At 41.8% G+C, this 27,630-nt stretch overlaps 1 protein-coding gene across 1 annotated transcript in view; it reads right to left on the bottom strand.

Annotated features, from left to right (window-relative positions):
* Window positions 1-27,630, bottom strand: part of kcmf1 (potassium channel modulatory factor 1) — a 124,175-nt gene that overhangs the window by 29,393 nt on the left and 67,152 nt on the right. Inside the window, exon 3 of the mRNA XM_063069070.1 lies at window positions 14,383-14,522. Within this exon, the coding sequence (XP_062925140.1) occupies window positions 14,383-14,522 (140 nt within the window). The remainder of the gene's footprint in view (window positions 1-14,382; window positions 14,523-27,630) is intronic.

Genomic DNA, 27,630 nt, shown 5'->3' with positions numbered 1-27,630 from the left:
TTTTTTAAACACACAGAGAGTGGCAAGTGTGTGGAATGGGCTGCTAGCGACTGTGGTGGAGGGAGATACAGTAGGGTCTTTTAAGAGACTCCTGGATAGGTACATGGAGCTTAGAAAAATATAGGGCTATGGGTAACCCTAGGTAATTTCTAAAGTAAGTACACGTTCAGCACAGCATTGTGGGCTGAAGGGCCTGTATTATGCTGTAGGCTTTCTATGTTTCTAAGGGGAGGGTTTAAATTAAATTGGCGGGGGCACGGAAACTAGAGTGATTGGGCTGAGGACGGGGCAGCTGGTATATAAGCCAATGTAGTGTGTAATGAGACTTGAGGAAGGATGGGCAGATGATAGCACAAAATTGCACTCCGTAGGATAAAAATGAAGCATATCAAAACAGTGATGAATACAGGACTGTTTCCTGGCTACTGGATGCGGCATCTCACAACCAGTAGCCAGGACGTGGGACATAAATTTCAGCAGGAAATAGAAAAGGCTTGTGTTAAGGGCAATGTTACAACAGTCATGGAGGGATTCCAATATGCAGGTACAGTACTGTGCAAAAGTCTTGGTACATGTAAAAATGCTTTTGAAAATAATGAAATCAAGTTTCTAAATATCAAAAAAATTACTATAAAGAGCAGTAAACAATAAAAATCCCAGATCAAATCAATACTTAGTGTGACCACACTTTGACTTTAAAAATGGCAACAATTCTCTTAGGTACACAGTCTCGCAGTTTTATAAGAAAATTGGCTGGTAGGTTGCTTCAAGCATCTTGAAGAACTTTCCATATTTCTTCTGCAGACTTTGGCTGTTTCCGTTGTTTTTATCTTTCCAGATAATCCCAGACAACCTCGATTATGATCAGGGCTCTATGGAGGCCATACCATCTGTTGCAGAACTCCTTGTTCTTTTTTTACTGGAGATAGTTCTTTATGACCTTGGCCATGCGTTTGGGGTCTTCGTCCTGCTGCAAAATGAAATTGGAACTGATCAGTCGCCTTGCTGATGGTGTTGCTTGATGGATGAGAATCTGCTTTTACTTCTCAGCTTTGTGAATTCCATTAATTCTGTCCAGATCACCATCTCCAAATGCAGTCCCAAATCTGCAGGAAACCTCCGGTATGCAGCGCTCTTCAGCTCTTCTGTGGACAAACTGCCTCCTGTTTGAGCCAAAATTTCAAAAGGTTTTTGGCTGTGGTTTCCTCTAAAACCTGACTGAAACTTTTCTAGAACATTGTTCTCACTCAGAAAGATGTTGAGTTGATTGTAAATTACTTTCTTATGAATCTTGCCAAGGATGGGAGATTTGATAGTTAACTAGTACCTCAGTATCAAGGTTTGGCTTTTTAAGTAGGGGTTTGACAGATGCAGTTTTGAAGGCATCTGAAAAAAAATCCAATTTCAAGGGATGTGTTAATAATTTTCGTAAAAGAATTGAAAACACTATTAAGGGTCCTTAAAAAGTGTAGTAGAGATAAGGTCAAGACAGCAAGCAGACAGTTTACTTTGTTACAATCTTATAGAGATCTAAATTGGAATACTTGTAAACTTTGACATACAGTAGTTGCCATAGTTGAAAATGAAAAAAAGAAAAAAACACCTTTTCCTTTTATTAAGTTTATGTGAAGACTGCTTGGGGCTCCAGCAGAGATTTTTGTTTCTTCATTAGCCAAGGGTATGAAGACTCTAGAATGGATAGCATTGGGCCTTTATTTAAGAGCTACAAGGACAAACCATGGAACTATAGGCTGATGAGTTTTGCATCAGTTGTGGAGAAATGACTGGAAGGGATTCTGGGGAACAGATTTATATGCATTTGGAAAGACAAAGATTGATTTGGCTTTGTTAGTGGGAGACCATGCATTACAAAAGACATTTTTGAGGTGATCAATAGGATTGAACAGAGCAGTGCAGTGGACGTTATCTGAATGGACTTTAGCATCTTTGACAAGGTATTGGATGAGTGGCTGGTTCAGAAAGTTAGATCACTTGGGACCCGGATGTGAGAGCAAATTGAATACAAAGTTGGTTTGTATTAGACATTCAGAGGATGGTAGTAGAAGGCCCATGACCAATGGGATGGTACAATGCTGGGTCCTTAACAAAGGCAGCAGGATGTATAAGTTTGCAAAAGAGTCCAAAATGACTGGTATAGTGGACAGTAAAAAGAGGTAGCCAAGTTTACAACTGGGGACATGGGCCAGGGAGTGGCTGATGGAATTTAATTCAAACAAGTATATATCTCAATTTATTTTAAACACTGTAACTGCAACTGCTCTACAGCTTCCTCTCATAGGTCATATCATATTCACACACCATCCCACATGAAAAGCTTGCCCATCACATCTTTCCCAGCTCACCTTAACTCTGTCTTCTAGTTTTAAACTTTACTCCCCGAGATCATCCACCTTATCTATGCCCTTCATGGTTTTATTTACCTCTATAATGACACCACTCAGCCTCCCATGCTACAAGGAAAATAGTGCCAGCTTATCCAGCCTCTCCTTACAAGCTAAGCCCAGTAACATCCTTGGGAATCTTTTCTACCCCCTTTTCAGCTTAATAATATCCAACCTACAGCTATGTAACCAAAACCATACACAATACTGTTGGGCTCACCAACTACTTAAAGTACCAACATGATGTCCCAACTCCTGAACTCAATCTCCCAACTGATGAAGATAGAATGCCAAATGTCTTCTTCACCACCCTATCTACCCGTTTCCTCATTTTTAGGGAATTGTGAATCTGTATATCTAGGATTTTCTATCTAAAGTCTCTACATCCAGGACTTTACCATTTACTGTACAAGTCCTGCCCTGGTTAAACTTACCAAAAGAAATCAACTCAACTTCCATGTTAAATTTCATCACTAGACCCACTTCCTCCGTTTGCAGATCATCAAGTTCAAGTTTATTGTCATCTGACTGTACATATATACAACCAAATGAAACAACATTCCTCCAGACCACTCTGCAGCCCCAGAACATATCACAGACAACACACAAGACAAAATTAGCACAAGTAAGTTAATAAAAATAATTCAAAGTGCACCTAACATAATCCAAAGAATATGTAGATCCTGTTGCAATCTAAAATAACCCCTTCACTGAACTACCAATTTTGATGTCACCCAACAGTGTAAATCACAAGTGTAGGGGAATTTAAAACTAGAGGGCATAGATTTATAGTGCGGAGGGGGAGTTAAATGGAATCTGATGGACAAGTTTTATTTTGCGCAGAATGTTGGATATGTGGAAAGAGCTGCCAGATGTGGTAGTGAATGCAGGCATAATACATTTAATATATATTTGGGCCAAATGCAGGCAAATGTGATTAATGCAGTTGGGCTTGTTCAGCATGGACTGTTTGGGCTGAAAGGTGCATTTCTCTGCTATACAACTCTATGAAACCCTAAAAATGTTTCAAGATTAAGTGTTAAAAAAATAAATATATATATAAAATTTATTTTCTCTAATCATGCTCTCTAACTTCCATTAATGTCCCTCCTCCCCTTCTTACCCCATCCCTTACTTTTATTCCCCTTTTTCCTCTCTCTGTCCCTCTCACAATCACTTCGCACCTGCTCTCCATCTTCCTCTAGGCTCCCCTCCCCCTTTCTTTCTCCCTAGGCCTCCTGTCCCATGATATTGCCCCTTCTCCAACTCTGAACCCCTTTTGCCAATCAACTTTCCAGCTCTTAGCTTCTCCTTGCCCCCTCCCTTCTTCTATTATTTCGGATCTCCCCCTCCCCCTCTCTTACTATCTCTTCTTTCAGTTAGTCCTGACGAAGCGTCGCGGCCCGAAACGTCGACTGTACTTTTTCCTATACATGCTGCCCGGCCTGCTGCACTCCACCAGCATTTTGTGCGTGTTGCTTGAATTTCCAGCATCTGCAGATTTTCTCGTGTTTGCCCTTGATTAATATCACTTCCTATGTTCAATCTGCTCCTTAATTGTGGCATTAGGATTCTGAGAAACCTACTGGTTATAACATGTGCTGAATTAATCTGCTCCAAAAAATACAATCAACTCAATACAATCCCTAAAATAGTCCACACTGGGACAGACATTTACATTTACCTTATGCAAGCATTTCAATTCTTCATGCCTTTACCCATGCATTGTTCAAAGCATACTGAAGAACAGTGACAGCTCAGATAAAAAAAATCCTTAGCTAGCTGCTAGGGATAGTGGCTTTTCCAATCTCAATACTGTCTTTTAATTGTCTGTAACATGTCAAGATCAAAAATAAGCAGGTGTATGGCTCAGTTAAAGTGTGAAGTTGACTCAGAAGCAATTCATAAAGCTATATAATTGGTCATAGGGCACAGAAATATGCCCTTTGATCCAGTACCACTATGCCAATCTTTCTGCCCATCTACACCAATCCTATTTAAATGTCTTTCTAAATGTCTTTTAAACACAGTAAGTGTATCTTTCATCACCTCCCCTGGCAGCGCATTCCAGATGTCAACCACTTTATATAGAAAGACCAACATTGAAATTCCTTCCTCTCATCCTAATCCTAATGTGCATAGCACAGGATACAGATTTTGTCTATCCTATTTGTGCTTTTTGTAATCTTTCAGGTCACTCTACACTACAGCATCCTGGAAAGACAAGAATATCTTAGCCACCATTTCCCTAAACTAAAGACCTCCAATTGAGGTTACATTCCGGTGAATCTCCTTTGAGTCCACACCAGTTTAATCAAATGCTTTCTGCAGAATGGAAACCAGAACTGTACACAATACTCCAAGTATGGCCTAGTCAGCATTTTGTAAAGTTACAACATAATGCTCCAAATCTTATATTCTATGTCCCAAACAATGAATGCAATATTTTCCTTCTTCATCAGCCTGTCGACATATTGCCACTTTCAGAGAACTACGAACTTGGACTTCTAGGTCTCTCTGGTGCAAGAAAAAGTTTGTGAACCCTTTGAAGTGACCAGATTTTCTGCATTAATTATTCATAGTGTGGTCTGATTTTCATCTAAGTCACAATAATAGACAAACACAATCTGCCTATACTAATAACACAAATAATTATGCTTCCAATTTAGTTGTGAATTGTGGTGGATAAAGTAAAAGAGAAAAGGAAGGGTGGGAGTGCAGAAAAGTCAAGTGCATTAAAGATAAAGATTATTATATTTTAAAGGGACAATAAGTGTAAGGGCACTTTATCTGAATGCCTGTAGTACAGGTTTCCCCCGCCATCCGAAGGTAGAGCGTTCCAATGAAACGGTTCGTAAGCCGAAATGTCGTAAAGTGAAGAAGCAATTACCATTTATTAATATGGGAAAAATTTTTGAGCGTTCCAGACCCAAAAAATAACCTACCAAATCATGCCAAATAACACATAAAACCTAAAATAACAGTAACATATAGTAAAAGCAGGAATGATGTGATAAATACACAGCCTATATAAAGTAGAAATACTTTTTGCAATCATTGAAGTACTGTCTAGCGCAGCGAAAATCTCACGCATGCGCTCTCGGCAGAAACACTCTCTCCAGTAACCTTTAAGCTATGAGGCTGCCAATTCATACCAAATAACAAATCATACTAAATACACAAAAATACACAGCCCCATATAAAGTAGAAATACTTTTTGCAATCACTGAAGCACAGACTAGCGCAGCAAAAATCTCACGCATGCGCTCTCGGCAGAAGCGCTGTCGGCGGAAGCACTCTCCAGTAACCTTTAAGCAACGAGGCTGCCAAATCATACTAAATAACACAAAGATACACAACCTATATAAAGTAGAAATAATGTATGTACAGTGTAGTTTCACTTACGGAAATCGGGATGGTGTGTGAGGCTGAGTCGTCGGAAATTGGGGTGGTGGGAGGTAGAGGAGACTGGGGTGTCATCTCATCGTAGTCTGTTTCCAATAGGGTAGCCAGGTCATCTTCTTCTATGTCTGCCTGCCTCAATGTCGAAGGTCGAGGTTTGTCATCTGCTGTGGCTGACGTGCAAAGCTTGAAAAACGACAGTATACTTGACTGCTGAGCCTCGCGCATTTTTCTATCATACAGTTCTTTGTAAGCACTCAAAACATCCTGCAAACCTGCCCTAAACCTATGTGCCCTTTCAAAGTTAAAGTCATACTTTTCTGCAATCATTGCAGCGCTGTCAATCGCAGCGAAAATCCCTGGACTACTTCATTTTCGCTACTGCGTTCGGTTTCGATTGTTAATCTTTCCTCTTGCAATTGCATCAGCTCTTCATCTGTCAATTCTTGGTCATAGGATGCCAAAACCTCAACATAATCTTCGTCAACTTCCACAAACCCGGCCTCCTTAGCCAAGCTCATTATTGTCGTATTTATTGTTGATGGTTCGAAGCCTTTAAAATCGTTCACTGCTTCGGACATAGTTTCCTCCAAACACCATTTCTCATCGAGACTGTTAGCCTATCGAGAGCATCTCCAATGTTGGCGATTGCCAGTTTTATATTGTAGTCTTTCCAGATCTCGCGCAAAGATGCTTTGGAGTTGCCCTCTCTGTCAATAGCACTTACAATAAAACCCATCACATTTTGCGTATAGTAAGCCTTAATTGTGGCTATTAGGCCTTGGTCGCACGGCTGCAGCAACCATGTCGTATTCAACGGTAAGAACACAACACGAATGTTACTGCCATACTCAGTAATAGCAGGCGGATCAGCAGCACAATTATCCACAATCACAAGACACCTATTATCGAGGTTATTTTCTCTACAGTATTTTTCAACAAAAGGACTAACGTATCTGCTCATGTACTCAGAGAAAAAGCACTTGGGTGTTCCAACTGCTTGGATGTGAATGGAACACAACGGGAAGTGTTTTCTTATCAACGCCTTTAAGTGCGCTCGGATTTTCTGAATGGTACACTAGTGGAGGCTTAAGGACAGCATCACCAGTGGCGTTAATAATAGGCATTAGGGTAAACCTGTCCTTCGATGCCTTGTGTCCCTTAGTCTGCTGTTCTTCTTTCGAAATAAATGTCTTACTCGGCATTTTTTTCCAATAAATTGCAGTTTCGTCACAGTTAAACACTTGCTTATAAGAATAACCACCTTCTGTAATTATTTTCTTCAACCTTTCGGCAGCTTCAGTGTCAGCCGAAGCGCACTCTCCAGTAAACGTTTAACTATGAAGCTACCCTCGCCTCAGAAACCAATCAAACCACCCGTGACTACCTTTAAATTCCACTTTCGTAACACTTTCCTCACCATCAGCCAGTGCTTCTGTTTCAGCTTATTAAAAAGACTAACTGATTTCTCCTTAAGCATAAGATAACTTAAAGGAACACCACGTTTTGTACACCCATCAATCCACTCAAGCAATAGACTTCCCATTTTATCCATTATTGGATGCCGACTAAGAGAGACCACTTTGCTACGAGCAGAACCAACAGTAACATCGGCAGCTTTCAAGACCTTTTCTCTCTGCATATAAATAGTGCGAATGGTGGATGCAGGCAAGTTCAACGAGCGGACCATATCCTTGCTTCGTTCACCACGATCGAAACACTTAATTATGTCTAGTTTTACGCTAAGTGTAACACCCTTACGAGCTCTTTTAGGCTTTTCCGATACCTTAAAACTCATCTTGCTAACGGACGCAGAAAATAAATCGAGATAAAGCACGTGTTTAAGTAATGGCGGCTAGAATGCAATTCCGGGGGAGGAGCTTGGCTGCTCGGGGCAAGTGCTGCCTTTTTTGTCGCAGGCCGCCATTTTTCGTGTGCTGCTTTTTTCATAACAGTGAAAAAACTTTCTGTTAGCGAAAACAGGGTACAAATGAAGGTCCTTCGTAACAGTGAGGTTTCGTAAAGCGAACGTTCGAAAAGCAGGGGACACCTGTATTCGTAACAAGGTTAGTGAACTTCTGGCACAAATCAGTATGATTCTATTCAAAAGGTTCAAAGGAACATCTAAACAAGCCTGATGCATTTTGGAAACAAGTCCAGTGGACTGATGAAGTTAAAATAGAACTTTCTGGCCGCAATGAGCAAAGGTATGTTTGTAGAAAAAAAGGTGTGCAGAATTTCATGAAAAGAACATCTCTCCAACTGTTAAGCACAGGGGTGGATCGATCATGCTTTGGGCTTGTGTTGCACCCAGTGGCACGGGGAACATTTACTGGTAGAGGGAAGAATGAATTCAATTAAATACCAGCAAATTCTGGAAGCAAACATCACACTGTCTGTAAAAAAGCCGAAGATGAAAAGAGGATGGCTTCTACAACAGGATAATGATCCTAAACACACCTCAAAATCGACAATGGATTACCTCAAGAGGCACAAGCTGAAGGTTTTGCCATGGCCCTCACAGTCCCCTGACCTAAACATCATCAAAAATCTGTGGATAGATCTCAAAACAGCAGTGCATGCAAGACAGCCCAAGAATCTGACAGAACTAGAAGCCTTTTGCAAGGAAGAATGGGCAAAAATCCCCCAATTAAGAACTGAAAGACTCTTAGCTGGCTACAAAAAAGCATTTACGAGCTGTGATACTTGCCAAAGGGGGTGTTATTAAGTACTGACATGCAGGGTGCCCAAACTTTTGCTTCGGGCCCTTTTCCTTTTTTGTTATTTTGAAACTGTAAAAGATGGAAATAAAAAAAAGTTTTCTTGCTTAAACTATTAAAGAAATGTGTCACCTTTAACTTTATGCCTTTTGGAAATCAGTTCATCTTTTACTCGCTTCGCTATTCACAGTAACAGAAATTTTGACCAGGGGTGCCCAAACTTTTGCATACCACTGTACATTTCAGTTAAAAGCAAGGACAGTAAGGGTAGGGAGAGCCAACCATGGATAACTAAGGAAATAAAGGAAGGCATCAAACTAAAAGCTCGTGTACACAAAGTCATCAAGAGTAGTGGGAAACAGATTGGGAAAACTTTAAAACGCAACAAAGAATCACTAAAGGAGTAATAAAGAAAGGGAAGACAGATTATGAAAATATACCAGTAGAAAATAGAAAAACGGATAGTAAATCTTTTATAATTATACAAAGCAGAAAAGGGTGGCCAAAGTCCCTTGGAGGACAAGAAGAGGGAACCGATATTGGGCAATAAGGAAATGGCTTTGAATGACTGCTGGTCCCCTCTTTCAGATCATGAATGTCAGTTGCGGGCCCAGCGCCGACCCCTATGGCACACCGCTCACCACTCATTGCCAACCAGAGAAACACCCATGTATCCCAACTGTGCTTTGTATTGGTTAACCAATTCTCTATCCATGCTAAGAAGGACTTGGGACTGCTTGTGCATGAATCGCAAAAGATTGGTTTGCACATGCAGCAGGCTATCAAGATGGCAAATGGAATGTTGGCCTTCATTGATAGAGAGATTGAATTTAAGAGCAAGGTTATGCTGCAACTGTATAGGGTACTGGTGAGGCCGCATCTGGAGTACTGCGTGTAGTTCTAATCTCCTTACTGGCTTTGGAGGTGGTGCAGAGGAGGTTCACCAGGTTGATTCTAGAGTTGAGGGGTTAGACTATTTGGAGAGATTGAGTCGCCTGAGACTGCACTCACTGGAATTCAGAAGGATGAAAGGAGATCTTATAGAAACATAAAATTATGAAAGGGATATACAAGATAGAGACAGAAAAGTTGTTTCCACTGATAGGTGAGACTAGAACTAGACGACATAGCCTCAAGATTCGGGGGAGTAAATTTAGAATGTAGATGAGGAGGAACTGCTTTTCCCAAAGAGTGGTGAATTGGTGGAATTCACTGTCCAATGAAGCAGCGGAGGCTACCGTAGTAAATATATTTAAGACGAGGTTGGATAAATAGTAGGGGAATTAAGAGTTATGGGGAAAAGTCAAGTAGGTGGAGATGAGTCCATGGTCAGAGCAGCCATGATGCTATATAATAGCGGAGCAGGCTCAACAGGCCAGATGGCCTACTCTTGCTCCTATTTCTTATGTTCTTCTGCTTGTCAGTACTGAGCACACCACTTAAGCAGTCATAGTCTTGGTTCAAAAAAGTATGTGAACCTCTAGGGTAATCGTCGTCATGGCTATCCCTCGAGGTCGAGGATGATGGCCTTCATTCCGCAGTCTCCACAGAGTGAAGACGCCTGTGCGTGTATTCGTTTAATGTGTACTTGATGTTGCACTCCAAGCACACGATACTTCACAAATCAACCAACTGATTCCAATGGCACGGAAACCATGACGATTGGAGCTGATGGATTTGTTGCAGCCTTCATCCGCCTTCACAGCCGTTGAGTTCGAAGTAACTTTATCCGCCTGTTCCACCGTTGAGGTCTTGGTTATATTGCTCTTTGTCAGGGACCTCACCCTCGACCTTACCGCTATGGGTGACCCTACCAGGAGCATAGAGCTCCAGACGGCATTGCTCTCGGGATCACAGGACCACACAAGCTTCTCCACCATGACAAGGTGACGATCCATTGGGAAGGTAATACCTTCTAACAAGAGCTATTTGGAGTTAGGTGTTCCAATCAATGAGATGAGATTGGAGGTGTGGGTTGTAGAGGTGCCCTGCCCTATAAAAAAGACACAAAGTCAGGTTACTGACAGAGCCTGCTCTTCTCAAGAAAGATCTGTTTATGTGCACCGTGCCTCAATCAAAGTAACTTTCAGAGGACCTGAGAAGAACTGCAGAGATGCATGAAGCTGGAAAAGGCTACAAAAGCATTTCTAAAGACCTGAATGTTCATCAGTCCACAGTAAGAGAACTGATCTACAAATGGAGGAAACCGTGTACTGTTGTTACTCTCCCTAGGAGTAAGTGCCCTGCAAAGATCAATCCAAGAGCACAATGTGCAATGCTGAAGGAGGTGAGAAAGAACCCAAGGGTAACACCAAAAGACCGGCAAAAATCTCTAGAATTTGCTGAAGTTTCTGTTCATGTGTTCAATACAAGAAAAACACTGAACAAGAATGGTGTTCATGGAAGGACACCACGGAGCAAACCACTGCTCGCCAAACATTGCTGCAAGTCAAGTTTGCTAAAGACTACCTATATGTTTTGCAATGCTTCTGTGACAATTTTCTGTGGATAGATGAGACAAAAGTTGACCTTTTTGGCAAAAATGCACACCAATATGTTTGGAGGAAAAAGGAAAAGGGCACTGCACATCAACACCAACGAGCATCATGGTTTGGGGCTGTTTTGGTGCCTTAAGGTCTGGACAGCTTGCAATCATTGAGGGAATAATTAATTCAAAATTGTATCAAGACATTTTGCTGGAAAATGTCAGGGTCGCAATCCATCACCTGAAATTTAATAGAAGTTGGATGATGCAATAAGACAGTGATCCAAAACACGAGAGTAAATCAACAATAGAATGTGTTAAAAAGCAGAAAATTTGTGTTTTTGAATAGCCAAGTCAGAATCCAGACCTTAACCCAATTGAGATGCTGTGGCATGACCTGAAGAGGGCTGTTCATGCAAGGTATCCCAGAAATATTGATGAACTGAAACAGTTTTGAATGGAGGAATGGTCTAAAATTCCTCCTCACTGTTGCGCAAGTCTGATCAGCAGCTAGAGGAACGTCTTGGTGGAAGTAATTGCTGCTAAATGAGGTTCTACCAGTTATTAAATACATACTTTTCCCAGCCTGGACAAGGAATGACTAAATAACGTGTTCAATAAAGACATGAAATGCACAATTGTTTGTGTGTTATTAGTTCAGGCAGATTGTGTTTGATTATTATTTTGACTTAAATGAAGATCAGACATTTCATGAGTAATTAATGCAGAAAACCAGGTAATTGCAAAGAGTTCACAAACTTATTCTTGCAACTGCATATGCCCTCATTGTCATAGAGTAAAAAATTATTAAATATTTGGAGACATGAGGAAATCTGCAGATGCTGGAAATTCAAGCAACGCACACAAAAATGCTGGTGAACGCAGCAGGCCAGGCAGCATCTACAGGAAGAGGTACAGTCAACTTTTCAGGCCGGGACCATTCGTCAGGACTAACTGAAAGAAGAGCTAGTAAGAGATTTGAAAGTGGGAGGGGGAGAGGGAGATCCGAAATGATAGGAGAAGACAGGAGGGGAGGGGTGGATCTAAGAGCTGAAGGGTGAGGATCATGGGACGGGAAGCCTGGGGAGAAAGAGAAGGGGGGGAGGGGAGCTCAGAGGGTGGATATAGTGAGGGGGACAGAGGGAGAAAAAAAGAGGGAAAAATAAAAAATATATCAAATAAATAAATAAGGGATGGGGTGTGAAGGGGAGGAGGGGAAAAACGTTAGTTAGAGAAGTCAATATTCATGCCATGACACTAGGAAAAGCAAGATCTCCCAGTGGCCACACATTTTAATTCCACGTCCCATTCCCATTCTGATATGTCTATCCATGGCCTCCTCTAATGTCAAGATGAAGCCACACTCAGGTTGGAGGAACAACACCTTATATTCCGTCTGGGTAGCCTCCAACCTGATGGCATGAATATTGACTTCCCTAACTTCCATTAATGCCCCTCCTCCCCTTCACATTTATTTATTTAATATATTTTAAAATATATTTTTTATTCCCCTTTTTTTCTCTTTTTTCTCCCTCTGTCCCTCTCACTATATCCACCCTCTGGGCTCCCCTCCCCCCTTCTCTTTCTCCCCAGGCTTCCCGTCCCATGAGCCTCTCCCTTCTCCAGCTCTTAGATCCACCCCTCCCCTCTTCTCCTTATCATTTTGGATCTCCCCCTCCCCCTTACAAATCTCTTACTAACTCTTCTTTCAGTTAGTCCTGACGAAGGGTTCCGGCCCAAAACCTCGACTGTACCTCTTCCTATAGATGCTGCCTGGCCTGCTGCATTCACCAGCATTTTTTGTGTGTGTTACTTAAATATTTGGAACTACTATTTCTTCAAACTATACCAGACCTTCAGGCAAAAGAAATCAAATAAAACTGTTGCCTTTCATATATAAATAAGTCATGTAAAAAGGCTCAAATCAAATAAATTATATTGGTCATATTCAAATTGAATAAAACAGGCATGTAGAAATGAAATTTAACATGGATGACATTTTGATGTAACAGCTTTGTAGAATGAAAGTACAATGAAGTTTTATTACCAGTTCATAAGACTTTGAAAGTAATTCAGGATAATCAGAATACTAAGAATGTTATTGAAAATTCAGCAAAATTAAAGTCCTAAAAACCAAAATAAAAAAAAAGATTTCTAGAGATTTGTCCACAGTACTATATTTCATTCTAAAGGAAAATGTAATAAAGTAATAGAGCACAGAGACTGCTCCTTCATCACAACTCATCCATGTTGACCAAGCTGCCCATCTAAGGCCCACATTTGGCCAACCTCCCTCTAAATCCCCTATCTATTTACTGGTCGACAACAACGATACTGATGTTTTTGTTTTTATACAGGCACCATCAAGAGTATGGCCGTGAAAATTTTACGAAACATGTATATGTGCAATTACAGCCATACAGTAAGCTAATGACATTAGAGATGGCAAAGAGTAAATTAAGGCTTAGATTGTTATGAGACATATTACTGAGTACTGAGGTCATGCTTGGAAAGAACCCTCCGAAATATACGGTGAAGCTTGATGAAGGAAATATATTTTAAGGAGAGTTGAACGGAAACAAACAAGATGCACAAAAGGAGTTGGCACCTCAAGAGGAGGAGGTGAGAGCAATTTATGATTTCATGTAACATAGAGACATTGTGGGTAATTGTATATCTGTCAATGAGAAAACTCAATCATGAATTTTTAGCGATCTGAACTCAATGACAAAAGAGTAGGACAGCAGAGGAACAGTAATGGTTTGGACTACTATTGAGATATAGAAGAAATTAAAGCTGAAATGCCTCACTGACAGGAAGATGATTAAAGAGTAAAGGTAGCACCAAAAGGAGGGCAAAAACAAAGTAGACAAAACCAGGCTTGGCTCCGAAGCAGCATCCAAAAGACACATGCAAATAGATAGAAATGAATTCAAAAAACAAAATCACTGGCATGGCAAAAATTATGGTGAACGAGCACTAGGTGCAAAAGAAAATGGAGAAGGGTTAGTACTGGAGCACTGAAGGCAAAGGTCAGATTTGAATTTCCTTAACTAGTAAATGGAGTGAATTCATCTTGGAGTAATTGTCATTAACAAGCATCGTAGAGGTTAAGAGTTCACAGTCACCATAACATGATTTAAAATTAAACTCAATACACTGAAACAACAATGAGAGTACTATTTTATTAAGTAAATCCAAATGATCATTAAGTAATTCACGTAAGGCATCACAACGCCAACCCAGTACGGCCGAAGCAACTTTGTGCTGGACTCAATTCCATCAAGACAACTTAAGATGGGCCATAAAAGAGCCTTGTCAGTCTCATCCACATCAGAAAGCATTTGTCTGTAAAGTCCGAAGTGCCTCTTACCACTTCTGTTGATGTTTCTGCATGCTCTGAAGTAACATGTTCTTGGAGAGTTGTTTCAGTGAACCCCATTTTCCCACAGTAAGGACAAGTAAAAGCCTGTGGCTGTTCAACTGACAAGGCTTCCCCACCGTAATACAAATCTGCAAAACAATGATGTATAGGTTAACACATACAGCAGCCTGAATATTTTACAAGTGCATAAATACCAAAGGGCAATTCTCTCCAAAATAAACCTGATCTGTGCAAAATTATCAAGTCAAGCTGTAAACTGAATGTATACATTTTAATCATTTAATATTAACTTTACAGCAATTTCTTAAGAACATTCTCCTCTTGTTAGTACAGAGAACAAAAATGAAAACATGCAATTTGTCAAGCTTGTTAACTAAAGGAAAAAGGGTTGGATTTAATGTACTTGCAAAATTATGAAAGAAGTTTAACAGAAATGTATCTCTTCCAAGACTGAGCGCATTTTTCGTAAGATTTAGAATTGAGGTCTCAGAATGTACGAGAACATACTATCAAAGAAGTTAAAGCAAAGATACAATCAATGTTCAAGAATAAATAGATGGTTGATGGAAAAGAGTGCATGGGAATATGGTAGTAACCTTCATTGTTGGTAGGACTGATTGGTCGGCAAAATTTGTCTTCATGCTCATGTAATACCACATCAACACTTCGCAAAGGAAACTGACAGTTCAAAGTGTGTCTCTTACAAGAAACCAGCACATTTAGGAGGCAATGTATTTGTACTGATCACTAAACATGACACTGTAAAACAAGCTATTAAAGCCTTCTTTATGTTAAAATGTAATGCATCCTTTATGCTATGGATGGGTTTTACTTCAAAATAAATTGGGGTAACTCGAGCACTAATTTCATCTAAAACTAATTTTTCAACAATTTAAAGTTCATGAATGTATACTTCTGTAAATATAATTGAGTTCTGCTTGCCATGGTTATAGCAGAATGACTGGAAATGGGCAGATTTTAATCACAGCGTCAATGGTGACAACAAACCAAGGTGAACCAATTTATCTGATCCACCAATGAATGCAGTAATGGGAAGGTACAGAAATACCCAAAGTCTGAAATATTGAACATATCACACCGAGAGAGAAAGGCACAGGTGAACTGGCAAGAGGGCTGGTCTGGTACTGGGTGCCACAGTAGTATAGTGGTCTGTGCGACACTATTACAGCTTGGGGCATTTCAGAGATCGGAGTTCAATTCTGGAGCCAGCTGAAGGAAGTTTGTATGTTCTCCCAGGTGCTCTGGTTTCCTCCCACAGCCTAAAGATGAACTGGTTAGTAGGTTAATTGTTCATTGTAAAATTGTCTTCTGATTTAGGCTAGTGTTAAATAGGTGGGTTGCTGGGTGATGCGGCCCATTAGGTTGGAAGTGCCTATTCTGCACGGTATCTTTAAATAAATAATAAATAAATAACAGCCAGTAGGCACAGGCCAGAAGGAAAAGGGTCAGTGAGAATTAATTGACAACAGCACAGCTCTGAATCAGAGACTTTACTGTCTCTAATAACCTAAAAAGCACTGGAAATCTTTAATGTTAATGAACATAAGAAAAAGAAAAGAAAAAAGAAAAATTTGAAGTTTCTTATTTCTCACAAGAGGCTTGAGAATTAATTCTAGTTATATAATGCATTATAAAGTAGTTAACTTTCGCAGCTTTAAAAGGACTCTTAATCAGTTAACTTACACTAGACATTGGCATAGGCTGATATCTTGATTATAAAATATCCTAGCCACTTACAGCAAAGCCAATGCACATAAAATCAAACAGTACTGACAAAAGCAAGCTGTGGATTGGTTACTCTTGTTGGTTCTGAAACCTTGCCTTTCCACGTCCAGAGGATGTAATGAAGAACACACAATTCTTAAAATGTCAGAATGAAAGCCCCTCAGAAAAATGTGGACAAATCTTGCAATTAATTGTCAAAAAAGAAAAGTAATATTGAAAAGAAATCAGATAACAGTCTAAAAGATCAAGGCAAATATATTTTTCTCAAGTTAGAGATGAAAATTGAAAGAATTGATTCAAATTTGATTTATCTTTTGTATTCATTTATTATTTGCAGAATTAAAAAAACAGGTAAACGATTAATTTCTGTCTCCTCTGGCAATTTGACATGGCAATTAAAATTGGGCAGGCAACTACAAGACCATGCACAAAAAGATATTTAATTGGGTTAATTCATACTATATTAATATGGATATACACCCAAATATTATCATTCTAATTCTATAACTGCACAATTACATATTGGCAATGAAAGCTCTTTCCCACTTATAGATAATGTTCAGACAAAATCACAGATGTGCTACAATATTGTTCACAAGGGAAATTCTAGAGGAAAATCTCTACTTGTAGTATCGCTCACTTGAAAACCTTTTTCCTGATTTCACACTTACAATAGATTGTAAACGAATTGATCTGCAATTGTAATTACAATTTATCAATTCAAACTCAACACCAGTCACTCCCTAAATTAAGCGATTACATTTAGAAAGAAACTGAACATAATGAAGGCACTCTTAAATCAGCATTCTCTTAAATGTGCTTATTATTGTCACATGTACCAAGGTACAGTGAAAATTATATTGCCTGCCATCCATACAGATGATTTAATCAGATCAGCAACTCCTGAGCAAAATTATAATTGAGATGTTAGGACGGTGGTAGAGTTGAACACACTGTCTGTAAGACTAAAGTAGGCCTATAACCATGGGGGAAAAAGAAAAACAGGATGCACAGTCTACAGTAAACTTTCCACAAGACATTAACACTATTAGCTTCTGTAACAATGCACAAGCACTAAATGCGAGGCAAACTGGAAAAAAATTACTGAAGACAGTCCAGAAGTGCGTAACAATGTTCTAGCTTCTAGAAATTCAGTATTCAACTGAATTTAGTATATGGCATACTATGCAAGCACAATGAATTGAAAAAATTGTGCTTCTGGCCATGTTCGATGGTTACACTATTGTCAAATATGAACAATGGTTTCATTACTGATCATTGACATTATTTTCAAACATTGGAAAAATGGATACAACCTACCAAGTGTCATTTCACATACAAATAATAAAAAAGCAGGAGAGAAAGGGAGTGGATAAATTCTACACTACCTAACGCTGGGATCCATTCCACAGCTGCTTCTCAAAAATAAGTAGAACATTTACAGCCACATCAAAATGAAAAGCTTCTTTAATTTTCCAGTTTCTCTTTTATGGATAGCTGTGCCTTTAGGCAGTTAGGGCTAGGTTCAAAGTTCTGCAACTCCATTCCTCTATCCTCCTGGGAACCCAACTCAAATACTGGGCAACTCAAGTGTTCATCTAGAATATGTTTTAATTGCAAGTACCTGCCTCCACTAATTCCTCTGGCAGTATGCTACGGAATCTAATGACCACAGCTTTGCCTTCACTATCATAATTCCAAAAGGCTAAGGAAATTCAACACATCCCTGTTGACCCTCACCAATTTTTTATAGATGCATCTTAGAAAGCATCCTATCCAGATACATTATGGCTTGGTATGGTAGTTGTTCTGCCCAAGTCCACAAGAAATTCAAACACGAGAAAATCTGCAGATGCTGGAATTTCAAGCAACACACATAAAAGTTGCTGGTGAACGAAGAGATAGTAAGAGATTTGAAAGTGGGAGAGGGAGGGGGAGATCCAAAATGATAGGAGAAGACAGGAGGGGGAGGGATGGAGCCAAGAGCTGGAAAAGAAATAGTAAGAGTTAGTCCTAACGAAGGGTCTCGGCCCAAAACGTCAACTGTACCTCCTCCTAGAGATGCTGCCTGGCTTGCTGCGTTCACCAGCAACTTTTATGTGCGTCGCTTGTCCACAAGAAATTGTACAGCTATGGACACAGCTCACTCCATCACAAAAAACTAAGTTCCCCTTAATGGACTCTTTCTACTCTTCCTGCTGCCTCAGGAAAATAGCCTTTGGATCTAGTGATCACAAGTCCATTAATTTCAAGATAATTACAGAAGGATAGAATGTCCTTGGGTTGAAATTCTAATTTGCAGAAAGGCTAATTCAGATGGCGTCATAAGAGATCTGGCAGATGTAGATTAAATGTGTTGCTTTCAGGCGAAGAAATGCTTGGTAAATAGGAGGCCTTCAAAAGTGAAACACTGTACACAATCTCTCTGTTCCTGCTGAATTTAAATGCAAGGCTAACAGGTTTGGGGAATATTGGTTATCAGGAGTTAGAGGCCCTGGTAAATTTAAAAAAAGAGGCGGCACATATCAGGATTAAATGAGTGGAAGAAATACAAGAGAAAACACCTAAAAGAGAAATCAAGAGGAATAAAAGAGGGCACAAGGTTGCTCTCTTTGAAAGAAAAGTTGAAAGAGAATCCCAAGGGCTTCTCCACCAATATTACGAGCAAAAGGAAAGCAAGAGACAAAACTGATTCAATTGAAGATCAGTGTGGTTATTTATGCATGGAGTTGAAAAAGATGGAGATCTCAAAAGAATTTTTTGTATCTGTATTTAACTGGGAGACAGATTTACCTACAGAACTGAGGCAAAGGAGTAGTGAGATCATGGACCATATCTAGTTTATGGCTGTCTTGAGGCAAATTAGGGCAGATAAATCCTCAAGGTCTGAAAAGGCAGATCCTCAAACCTTGTGAAAAGCTAGTGCAGAACTTGCAGGGGCCATGGCAGAGATATTTAAAATGATCTTAGGCACTGAGAGGTGCTGGAGACCTGGAAGATAGCAAATGCTGCTCCATTTTTCAAGAAAGGCTCTAAGAATAAGTCCAGAAATTATAGGCCGGTGAGCCCAATGTTGGGAATCCCTACTTTAATTTAGGGACATTATACCGCTTAATTGAGACAGGAGACCATTACCAAACAGTTTCTAACTAGCGTCAGTTGCGTGCATTTCGCCATTAGACACTACATCATGCTTCGGCGAATACTTTTTTAAAAAAGCATCAGTTGTGTGTGTTTGAATTCAGAAAGCAAGCAGTTTTGTCACTGATATTTGGCGAGAAATAAGCAGCAAGACAACTTAGAACTGTATTGCTCACTGCAGTTTCAAGCACTTAAGCTTGGAGATGCAAGAAACAACCAGGACTGTAAATGAAACAATTTCACCACTTCAGCAAGTTAGAAACTACAAAGAATTCGAAGGTATCAACAGTCATCTTGAATATTAAAATGAAAATGAAGGTTTCAAAGATGCAATCATTGAAAGCATTGTACAAAACAGTCCATTATCTGCACTTGGTGCCTGTGCTTATTCTGTTCATTTACAGTCAATCAAAAAGGACACGGCAGAGTTCACTGGCTGAATTCCTCCCCCAATAACTATTAGGAACTCAAACAACAGGATTTCTGCAGATGCTGGAAATTCAAGCAACACACATCAAAGTTGCTGGTGAACGCAGCAGGCCAGGCAGCATCTGCAGGAAGAGGTGCAGTCGACGTTTCAGGCCGAGACCCTTTGTCAGGACTAACTGAAGGAAGAGTGAGTAAGGGATTTGAAAGCTGGAGGGGGAGGGGGAGATCCGAAATGATAGGAGAAGACAGGAGGGGGAGGGATAGAGCCGAGAGCTGGACAGGTGATAGGCAAAAGGGGATACGAGAGGATCATGGGACAGGAGGTCCGGGAAGAAAGACAAGGGGGGGGGCCCCCCAGAGGATGGGCAAGAGGTATATTCAGAGGGACAGAGGGAGAAAAAGGACAGTGAGAGAAAGAATGTGCACATAAAAATAAGTAACAGATGGGGTACGAGGGGGAGGTGGGGCCTTAGCGGAAGTTAGAGAAGTCGATGTTCATGCCATCAGGTTGGAGGCTACCCAGACGGAATATAAGGTGTTGTTCCTCCAACCTGAGTGTGGCTTCATCTTTATAGTAGAGGAGGCCGTGGATAGACATGTCAGAATGGGAATGGGATGTGGAATTAAAATGTGTGGCCACTGGGAGATCCTGCTTTCTCTGGCGGACAGGGCGTAGATGTTCAGCAAAGCGGTCTCCCAGTCTGCGTCGGGTCTCGCCAATATATAAAAGGCCACATCGGGCGCACCGGACGCAGTATATCACCCCAGTCGACTCACAGGTGAAGTGTTGCCTCACCTGGAAGGACTGTTTGGGGCCCTGAATGGTGGTAAGGGAGGAAGTGTAAGGGCATGTGTAGCACTTGTTCCGCTTACACGGATAAGTGCCAGGAGGGAGATCAGTGGGGAGGGATGGGGGGGACGAATGGACAAGGGAGTTGCGTAGGGAGCGATCCCTGCGGAATGCAGGGGGGGGGAGGGGAGGGAAAGATGTGCTTAGTGGTGGGATCCCGTTGGAGGTGGCGGAAGTTACGGAGAATAATATGTTGGACCCGGAGGCTGGTGGGGTGGTAGGTGAGGACCAGGGGAACCCTATTCCTAGTGGGGTGGCGGGAGGATGGAGTGAGAGCAGATGTACGTGAAATGGGGGAGATGCGTTTAAGAGCAGAGTTGATAGTGGAGGAAAGGAAGCCCCTTTCTTTAAAAAAGGAAGACATCTCCCTCGTCCTAGAATGAAGAGCCTCATCCTGAGAGCAGATGCGGCGGAGACGGAGGAATTGCGAGAAGGGAATGGCGTTTTTGCAAGAGACAGGGTGAGAAGAGGAATAGTCCAGATAGCTGTGAGAGTCAGTAGGCTTATAGTAGACATCAGTGGATAAGCTGTCTCCAGAGACAGAGACAGAAAGATCTAGAAAGGGAAAGGAGGTGTCGGAAATGGACCAGGTAAACTTGAGGGCAGGGTGAAAGTTGGAGGCAAAGTTAATAAAGTCAACGAGTTCTGCATGCGTGCAGGAAGCAGCGCCAATGCAGTCGTCGATGTAGTGAAGGAAAAGTGGGGGACAGATACCGGAATAGGCATGGAACTTAAGATTGTTCCACAAACTCAACAAAAAGGCAGGCATAGCTAGGACCCATACGGGCGCCCATAGCTACACCTTTAGTTTGGAGGAAGTGGGAGGAGCCAAAGGAGAAATTATTAAGAGTAAGGACTAACTCCGCTAGACGGAGCAGAGTGGTGGTAGAGGGGAACTGATTAGGTCTGGAATCCAAAAAGAAGCGTAGAGCTTTGAGACCATACTGATGGGGGATGGAAGTATATAAGGACTGGACACCCATGGTGAAAATAAAGCGGTGGGGGCCAGATAACTTAAAATCATCGAAAAGTTTAAGAGCGTGAGAAGTGTCACGAACATAGGTCGGAAGGGATTGAACAAGGGGTGATAAAACCGTGTCGAGGTATACAGAAACGAGTTCGGTGGGGCAGGAGCAAGCTGAGACAATAGGTCGGCCAGGACAGGCAGGTTTGTGGATCTTGGGTAGGAGGTAGAAACGGGAAGTGCGGGGTGTGGGAACTATAAGGTTGGTAGCAGTGGATGGGAGATCCCCTGAGCGGATAAAATTGGTGATGGTATGGGAGACAATGGCCTGGTGCTCCTTAGTGGGGTCACAATCGAGGGGTAAATAAGAGGAGGCATCCGCAAGTTGTCGCCGTGCCTCGGCAAGGTAGAGGTCAGTACGCCAGACTACAACAGCACCCCCCTTATCGGCGGGTTTAATAATAAGGTTAGGATTAGTGCGGAGGGAGTGGAGAGCAGAGCGTTCCGAAGGAGTGAGGTTGGAATGGGGACAAGGTGCGGTGAAGTCGAGACAGGTTGATGTCCCGTTGGCAATTAGCGATAAAGAGATCCAGAGCAGGCAGAAGACCAGAGCGGCGTGTCCATGAAGAAGAGGAGGGTTGAAGACGGGAGAAGGGGTCATCGGTGGGGGTGGAAAAGTCCTTGCCGAAGAAGTAGGCTCGGAGACGGAGACGGCGGAAGAAAAGTTCCGCATCATGGCAAACACGGCACTCGCTGAGGTGTGGGCGAAGGGGGACAAACATGAGGCCCTTACTGAGAACTAATAGTGTTATAGTACTGTGGTAGTATTGGTAATGTTCAAATTTGTTCTGCATTTTATTTAAATGCATAATTTGTTACTTGGTTAAAATTAATTTGTCTTTCTATACTTTAACTCTTTCCATGAAACTTCTGCTAATTAGAAGCTCGATGACCTTCGTCTGGTCAGGGAGAGTGAGGAGTTACAGGCAGGTGGTGACACCGGGGCCACGGGAGGCAGACAAGTGGGTCACGGTTAGGAGGGGGAAGGGGAAGAGTCAGGTAATAGAGAGTACCCTGGTGGCTGTGCCCCTTGACAATAGGTACTCTGTTTGAGTACTGTTGGGGGGGACAGCTCAACTGGGGGAAGCGACAGTGGCCGTGCCTCCGGCCCAGAGCCCGGCCCTGTAGCTCAGAAGGGTAGGGAAAGGAAGAGGAGGGCAGTTGTAATCGGGGACTCGATAGTAAGGGGGTCAGATAGGCGATTCTGTGGACGCAGTCCAGAGACCCGGATGGTAGTTTGCCTCCCTGGTGCCAGGGTCCGGGATATTTCTGATGGCGTCTAAGATATCCTGAAGTGGGAGGGTGAGGAGCCAGAGGTCGTGGTACATATAGGTACCAATGACATAGGTAGGAAAAGGGAAGAGGTCCTGAAAGGAGAATATAGGGAATTAGGAAGGGAGTTGAGAAAAAGGACCGCAAAGGTAGTAATCTCGGGATTACTGCCTGTGCCACGCAACAGTGAGAGTAGGAATGCAATGAGGTGGAGGATAAATGCGTGGCTGAGGGATTGGAGCAGGGGGCAGGGATTCAAGTTTTTGGATCATTGGGACCTCTTTTGGCACAGGTATGACCTGTTCAAAAAGGATGGGTTACACTTGAATCCTAGGGGGACCAATATCCTGGCGGGGAGATTTGCGAGGGCTACTGAGGTGACTTTAAACTGGAATGGTTGAGGGGTGGGAATCAAATTAAAGAGACTAGGAGAGAGGCAGTTAGTTCACAACAGGGGGATGGGAACAAGTGCAGAGAGACAGAGGGGTGTAAAATGAGGGTAGAAGCAAAAAGTAGCAAGGTGAAAAGTAAAAGTGGCAGGCCGGCAAATCCAGGGCAAAAATCAAAAAGGGCCACTTTTCAACATAATTGTATAAGGGCTAAGAGTGTTGTAAAAGCGAGCCTGAAGGCTTTGTGTGTCAATGCAAGGAGCATTCGTAATAAGGTGGCTGAATTAAAAGTGCAGATTGTTATTAATGAATATGATATAGTTGGGATCACAGAGACATGGCTCCAGGGTGACCAGGGATGGGAGCTCAACATTCAGGGATATTCAATATTCAGGAGGGATGGACATGAAAGAAAAGGAGGTGGGGTAGCATTGCTGGTTAGAGAGGAGATTAACACAATAGATAGGAAGGACATTAGCCGGGAGGATGTGGAATTAATATGGGTAGAGCTGCATAACACTTAGGGCCAGAAAAAGTGGCTCACCTGAGGACTGAGAAAAATTCAGAGTTCAGCAGAAGAGGACAAAGGGCTTAATTAGGAAGGGGAAAAAAGATTATGAAAGAACACTGGCAGGGAACATAAAAACGGACTGTAAAAGCTTTTATAGATATGTAAAAAGGAAAAGACTGGTAAAGACAAATGTAGGTCCCCTGCAGACAGAAACAGGTGAATTGATTATGGGGAGCAAGGACATGGCAGACCAATTGAATAACTACTTTGGTTCTGTCTTCTCTAAGGAGGACATAAATAATCTTCTGGAAACAGTAGGGGACAGAGGGTCCAGTGAGATGGAGGAACTGAGGGAAATACATGTTAGCAGGGAAGTGGTGTTAGGTAAATTGGAGGGATTAAAGGCAGATTGATCCCCAGGGCCAGATGGTCTGCATCCCAGAGTGCTTAAGGAAGTAGCGCAAGAAATAGTGGATGCAATTTTTCAAAACTCTTTAGACTCTGGATTAGTTCCTGAGGATTGAAGGGTGGCTAATGTAACCCCACTTTTTAAAAAAGGAGGGAGAGAGAAACCGGGGAATTATAGACCGGTTAGCCTGACATCGGTGGTGGGGAAAATGCTAGAGTCAGTTATCAAAGATGTGATAACAGCACATTTGGAAAGCGGTGAAATCATCGGACAAAGTCAGCATAGATTTGTGAAAGGAAAATCATGTCTGACGAATCTCAGAATTTTTTGAGGATGTAATTAGTAGAGTGGATAGGGGAGAACCAGTGGATGTGGTATATTTGGATTTTCAAAAGGCTTTTGACAAGGTCCCACACAGGAGATTAGTGAAAGATTAGTGTGCAAACTTAAAGCACATGGTATTGTGGGCAAGGTATTGATGTGGATAGAGAATTGGTTGGCAGACAGGAAGCAAAGAGTGGGAATAAATGGGACCTTTTCAGAATGGCAGGTTGTGACTAGTGGGGTACCGCAAGGCTCAGTGCTGGGACCCCAGTTGTTTACAATATATATTAATGACTTAGATGAGGGAATTAAATGCAGCATCTCCAAGTTTGCAGATGACACGAAGCTGGGCGGTAGTGTTAGCTGTGAGGAGGATGCTAAGAGGATGCAGGGTGACTTGGATAGGTTAGGTGAGTGGGCAAATTCATGGCAGATGCAATTTAATGTGGATAAATGTGAGGTTGTCCACTTTGGTGGCAAGAACAGGAAAACAGATTATTATCTGAATGGTGGCCGATTAGGAAAAGGGGAGGTGCAACGAGACCTGGGTGTCATTATACACCAGTCATTGAAAGTGGGCATGCAGGTACAGCAGGCGGTGAAAAAGACGAATGGTATGCTGGCATTCATAGCAAGAGGATTCGAGTACAGGAGCAGGGAGGTACTACTGCAGTTGTACAAGGCCTTGGTGAGATCACACCTGGAGTATTGTGTGCAGTTTTGGTCCCCTAATCTGAGGAAAGGCATTCTTGCCATAGAGGGAGTACAAAGAAGGTTCACCAGATTGATCCCTGGGATGGCAGGGCTTTCATATGATGAAAGACTGGATCGACTAGGCTTATACTCTCTGGAATTTAGAAGATAAAGGGGGGGTCTTATTGAAACGTATAAAATCTTAAAGGGATTGGACAGGCTAGATGCAGGAAGATAGTTCCCAATGTTGGGAAAGTCCAGAACGAGGGGTCACAGTTTGAGGATAAAGGGGAAGCCTTTTAGGACCGAGATTAGGAAAAACTTCTTCACACAGAGAGTGGTGAATCTGTGGAATTCTCTGCCACAGGAAACAGTTGAGGCCAGTTCATTGGCTATATTTAAGAGGGAGTTAGATATGGCCCTTGTGGCTAAAGGGATCAGGGGGTATGGGGGAGAAGGCTGGTACAGGGTTCTGAGTTGGATGATCAGCCATGATCATACTGAATGGCGGTGCAGGCTCGAAGGGCCGAATGGCCTACTCCTGCACCTATTTTCTATGTTCCTATGTTTCTAATTAGGCCAAAATATACTGGTCCAGATGTGACCCAATTAATCAGAACCCACCATATAAGCATTTGGATAGTCAGGGCCTGATTAGGGATCATCAGCATGGCTTTAGCTATGGCAGGTCATGTCTCGCCAATCCTAATTTTCTGAGGAGGTTACCTAGAAAGTTGATGAAGGAAAGGTGGTAGACATTGTCCAGATGGACTTCAGGATGAAGCAGTCAAATGGATTGAACACTGGATAGTAGGAGAATCCTGTGATTCGTGGTGTGTGACAGGGATCAGTGCTGGGTCTATTGTTACCATTTATATTAATGATTTAGATGATCATGTGGTAAACTAAATTTGCAAATGTCACCAGTATTGGGACTGTACTAGACAGTGAGGAAGGCTATCAAAGCCTGCAACAGGATTTGAACCAGCCGGAAAAAATGGCAGATGAAATTTAATGCAGGCAAGTGTGAGGTGTGGCATTTTGGGAAGATAAACCAGGGTAAGACTTGCACACCAAGGTCTGCAGCAGAACAAAGGGGGATGGAAATACATATCCAGGATTCCTTGGAAGTGGTATCGCAGGGGTGGGTTGTAAAGAGAATCAGAGGATAGAGTAGTAAAGACAGCTTTGGCACATTGGCTCTTATAAACCAGGGCACCGAGTACAGGAGTTGGGATGTTATGTTGAAGTCCTACAAGACATTGCTGAGGCCAAATTTGGAGTATTGTGTGCAGTTCTGATCACCTACCTACATCAAATACATCAATAATCTTGAAAGATCACAGAGAAAATTTACAAGGATGCTGCCAGGACTTGAGGACCTGAGTTATAGAGTAAGGTTAAATATGGCAGGGCTTTCCTTGAAGCACAGGAGAATGAGGTATACAATCTTATTGTGGTATACCAAATTATGAGGGGTGTAGATAAGGATAATGCATGTAGGTGTTTTCCCCAAGGCTGGGTGACACTAGAATTACAGGTTATAGGTTCAGAGTGAAAGGAGAAATAATCTGAGATGGAACTTCTTCACACAAGAGGTGTTGCAAGTGTGGAATGAGCTACCACAGTGGAAGTGGTAGATGTGTTTTGATTGAAACAGGTCTTTATTTTGAGATAATGACCCATAGTCCTTACACCCCAGCAAGGAAAACATTAGAATGTATACTGTATACATTTCTTTAACATTAAATGTACCAATTGAAACCTACTAAAAGCATTCTACTGACTAGAATTATATTTCACAAAGTAGATGGGTGTGACTTCTGCAAGCCACAATCATAATTACCTAGGCCTCAGTATACTACATCAGGATTTCTGCTAAACACAAGTTGCTTCAATGAACTTTCACGTCAACCTATGATAGTTCCATTCACAATTCCTCAAATTATGAAGATTAACAAGTATATGGTTCCACAGAGGAGGCCATGTGAACATTTCTATGTACTATGCTATTTTGATGAATAACATAATGCATAGTTAATATTCCACTCTTTTCAAATGACATTAGTGGCCACTATTTTGGCTCACTAAGTCTATGCCAACTCACCGATCAATCTTTCTCTCCCACTAATTTTTCCAATAATCTATACTCCCTCTGCTATTCCTCTAACCTGCCTGACACACTCCCCTTCTATCTCTCACCTATAAAGCAAGGGCCAGCAGCAGTTTACAGTTGGCAATCATATCAGGGATATGGGAGAAAACCAGAGCACAGAAAAAAACCACAGAAGTTACAAGCAGAATGTGCAGTTTTCACAAACACAGCACCGGGGTCAAGATTAAACAGGGGTCACTAAAACCCTGAGAGAGCAATTGCTCTGCCTACTGCAGCACTGTACTCAATACTAACAGTAAATCACGTTATTCCTGATACAAACAGATATGATG

The sequence above is a fragment of the Mobula hypostoma genome, chromosome 16 (genome assembly GCF_963921235.1).
Source record: "Mobula hypostoma chromosome 16, sMobHyp1.1, whole genome shotgun sequence".
Taxonomy (NCBI): domain Eukaryota; kingdom Metazoa; phylum Chordata; class Chondrichthyes; order Myliobatiformes; family Myliobatidae; genus Mobula; species Mobula hypostoma.
Note: the sequence above shows the minus strand (reverse complement) of the source record. Positions and strands in the feature narration are given on the sequence as shown.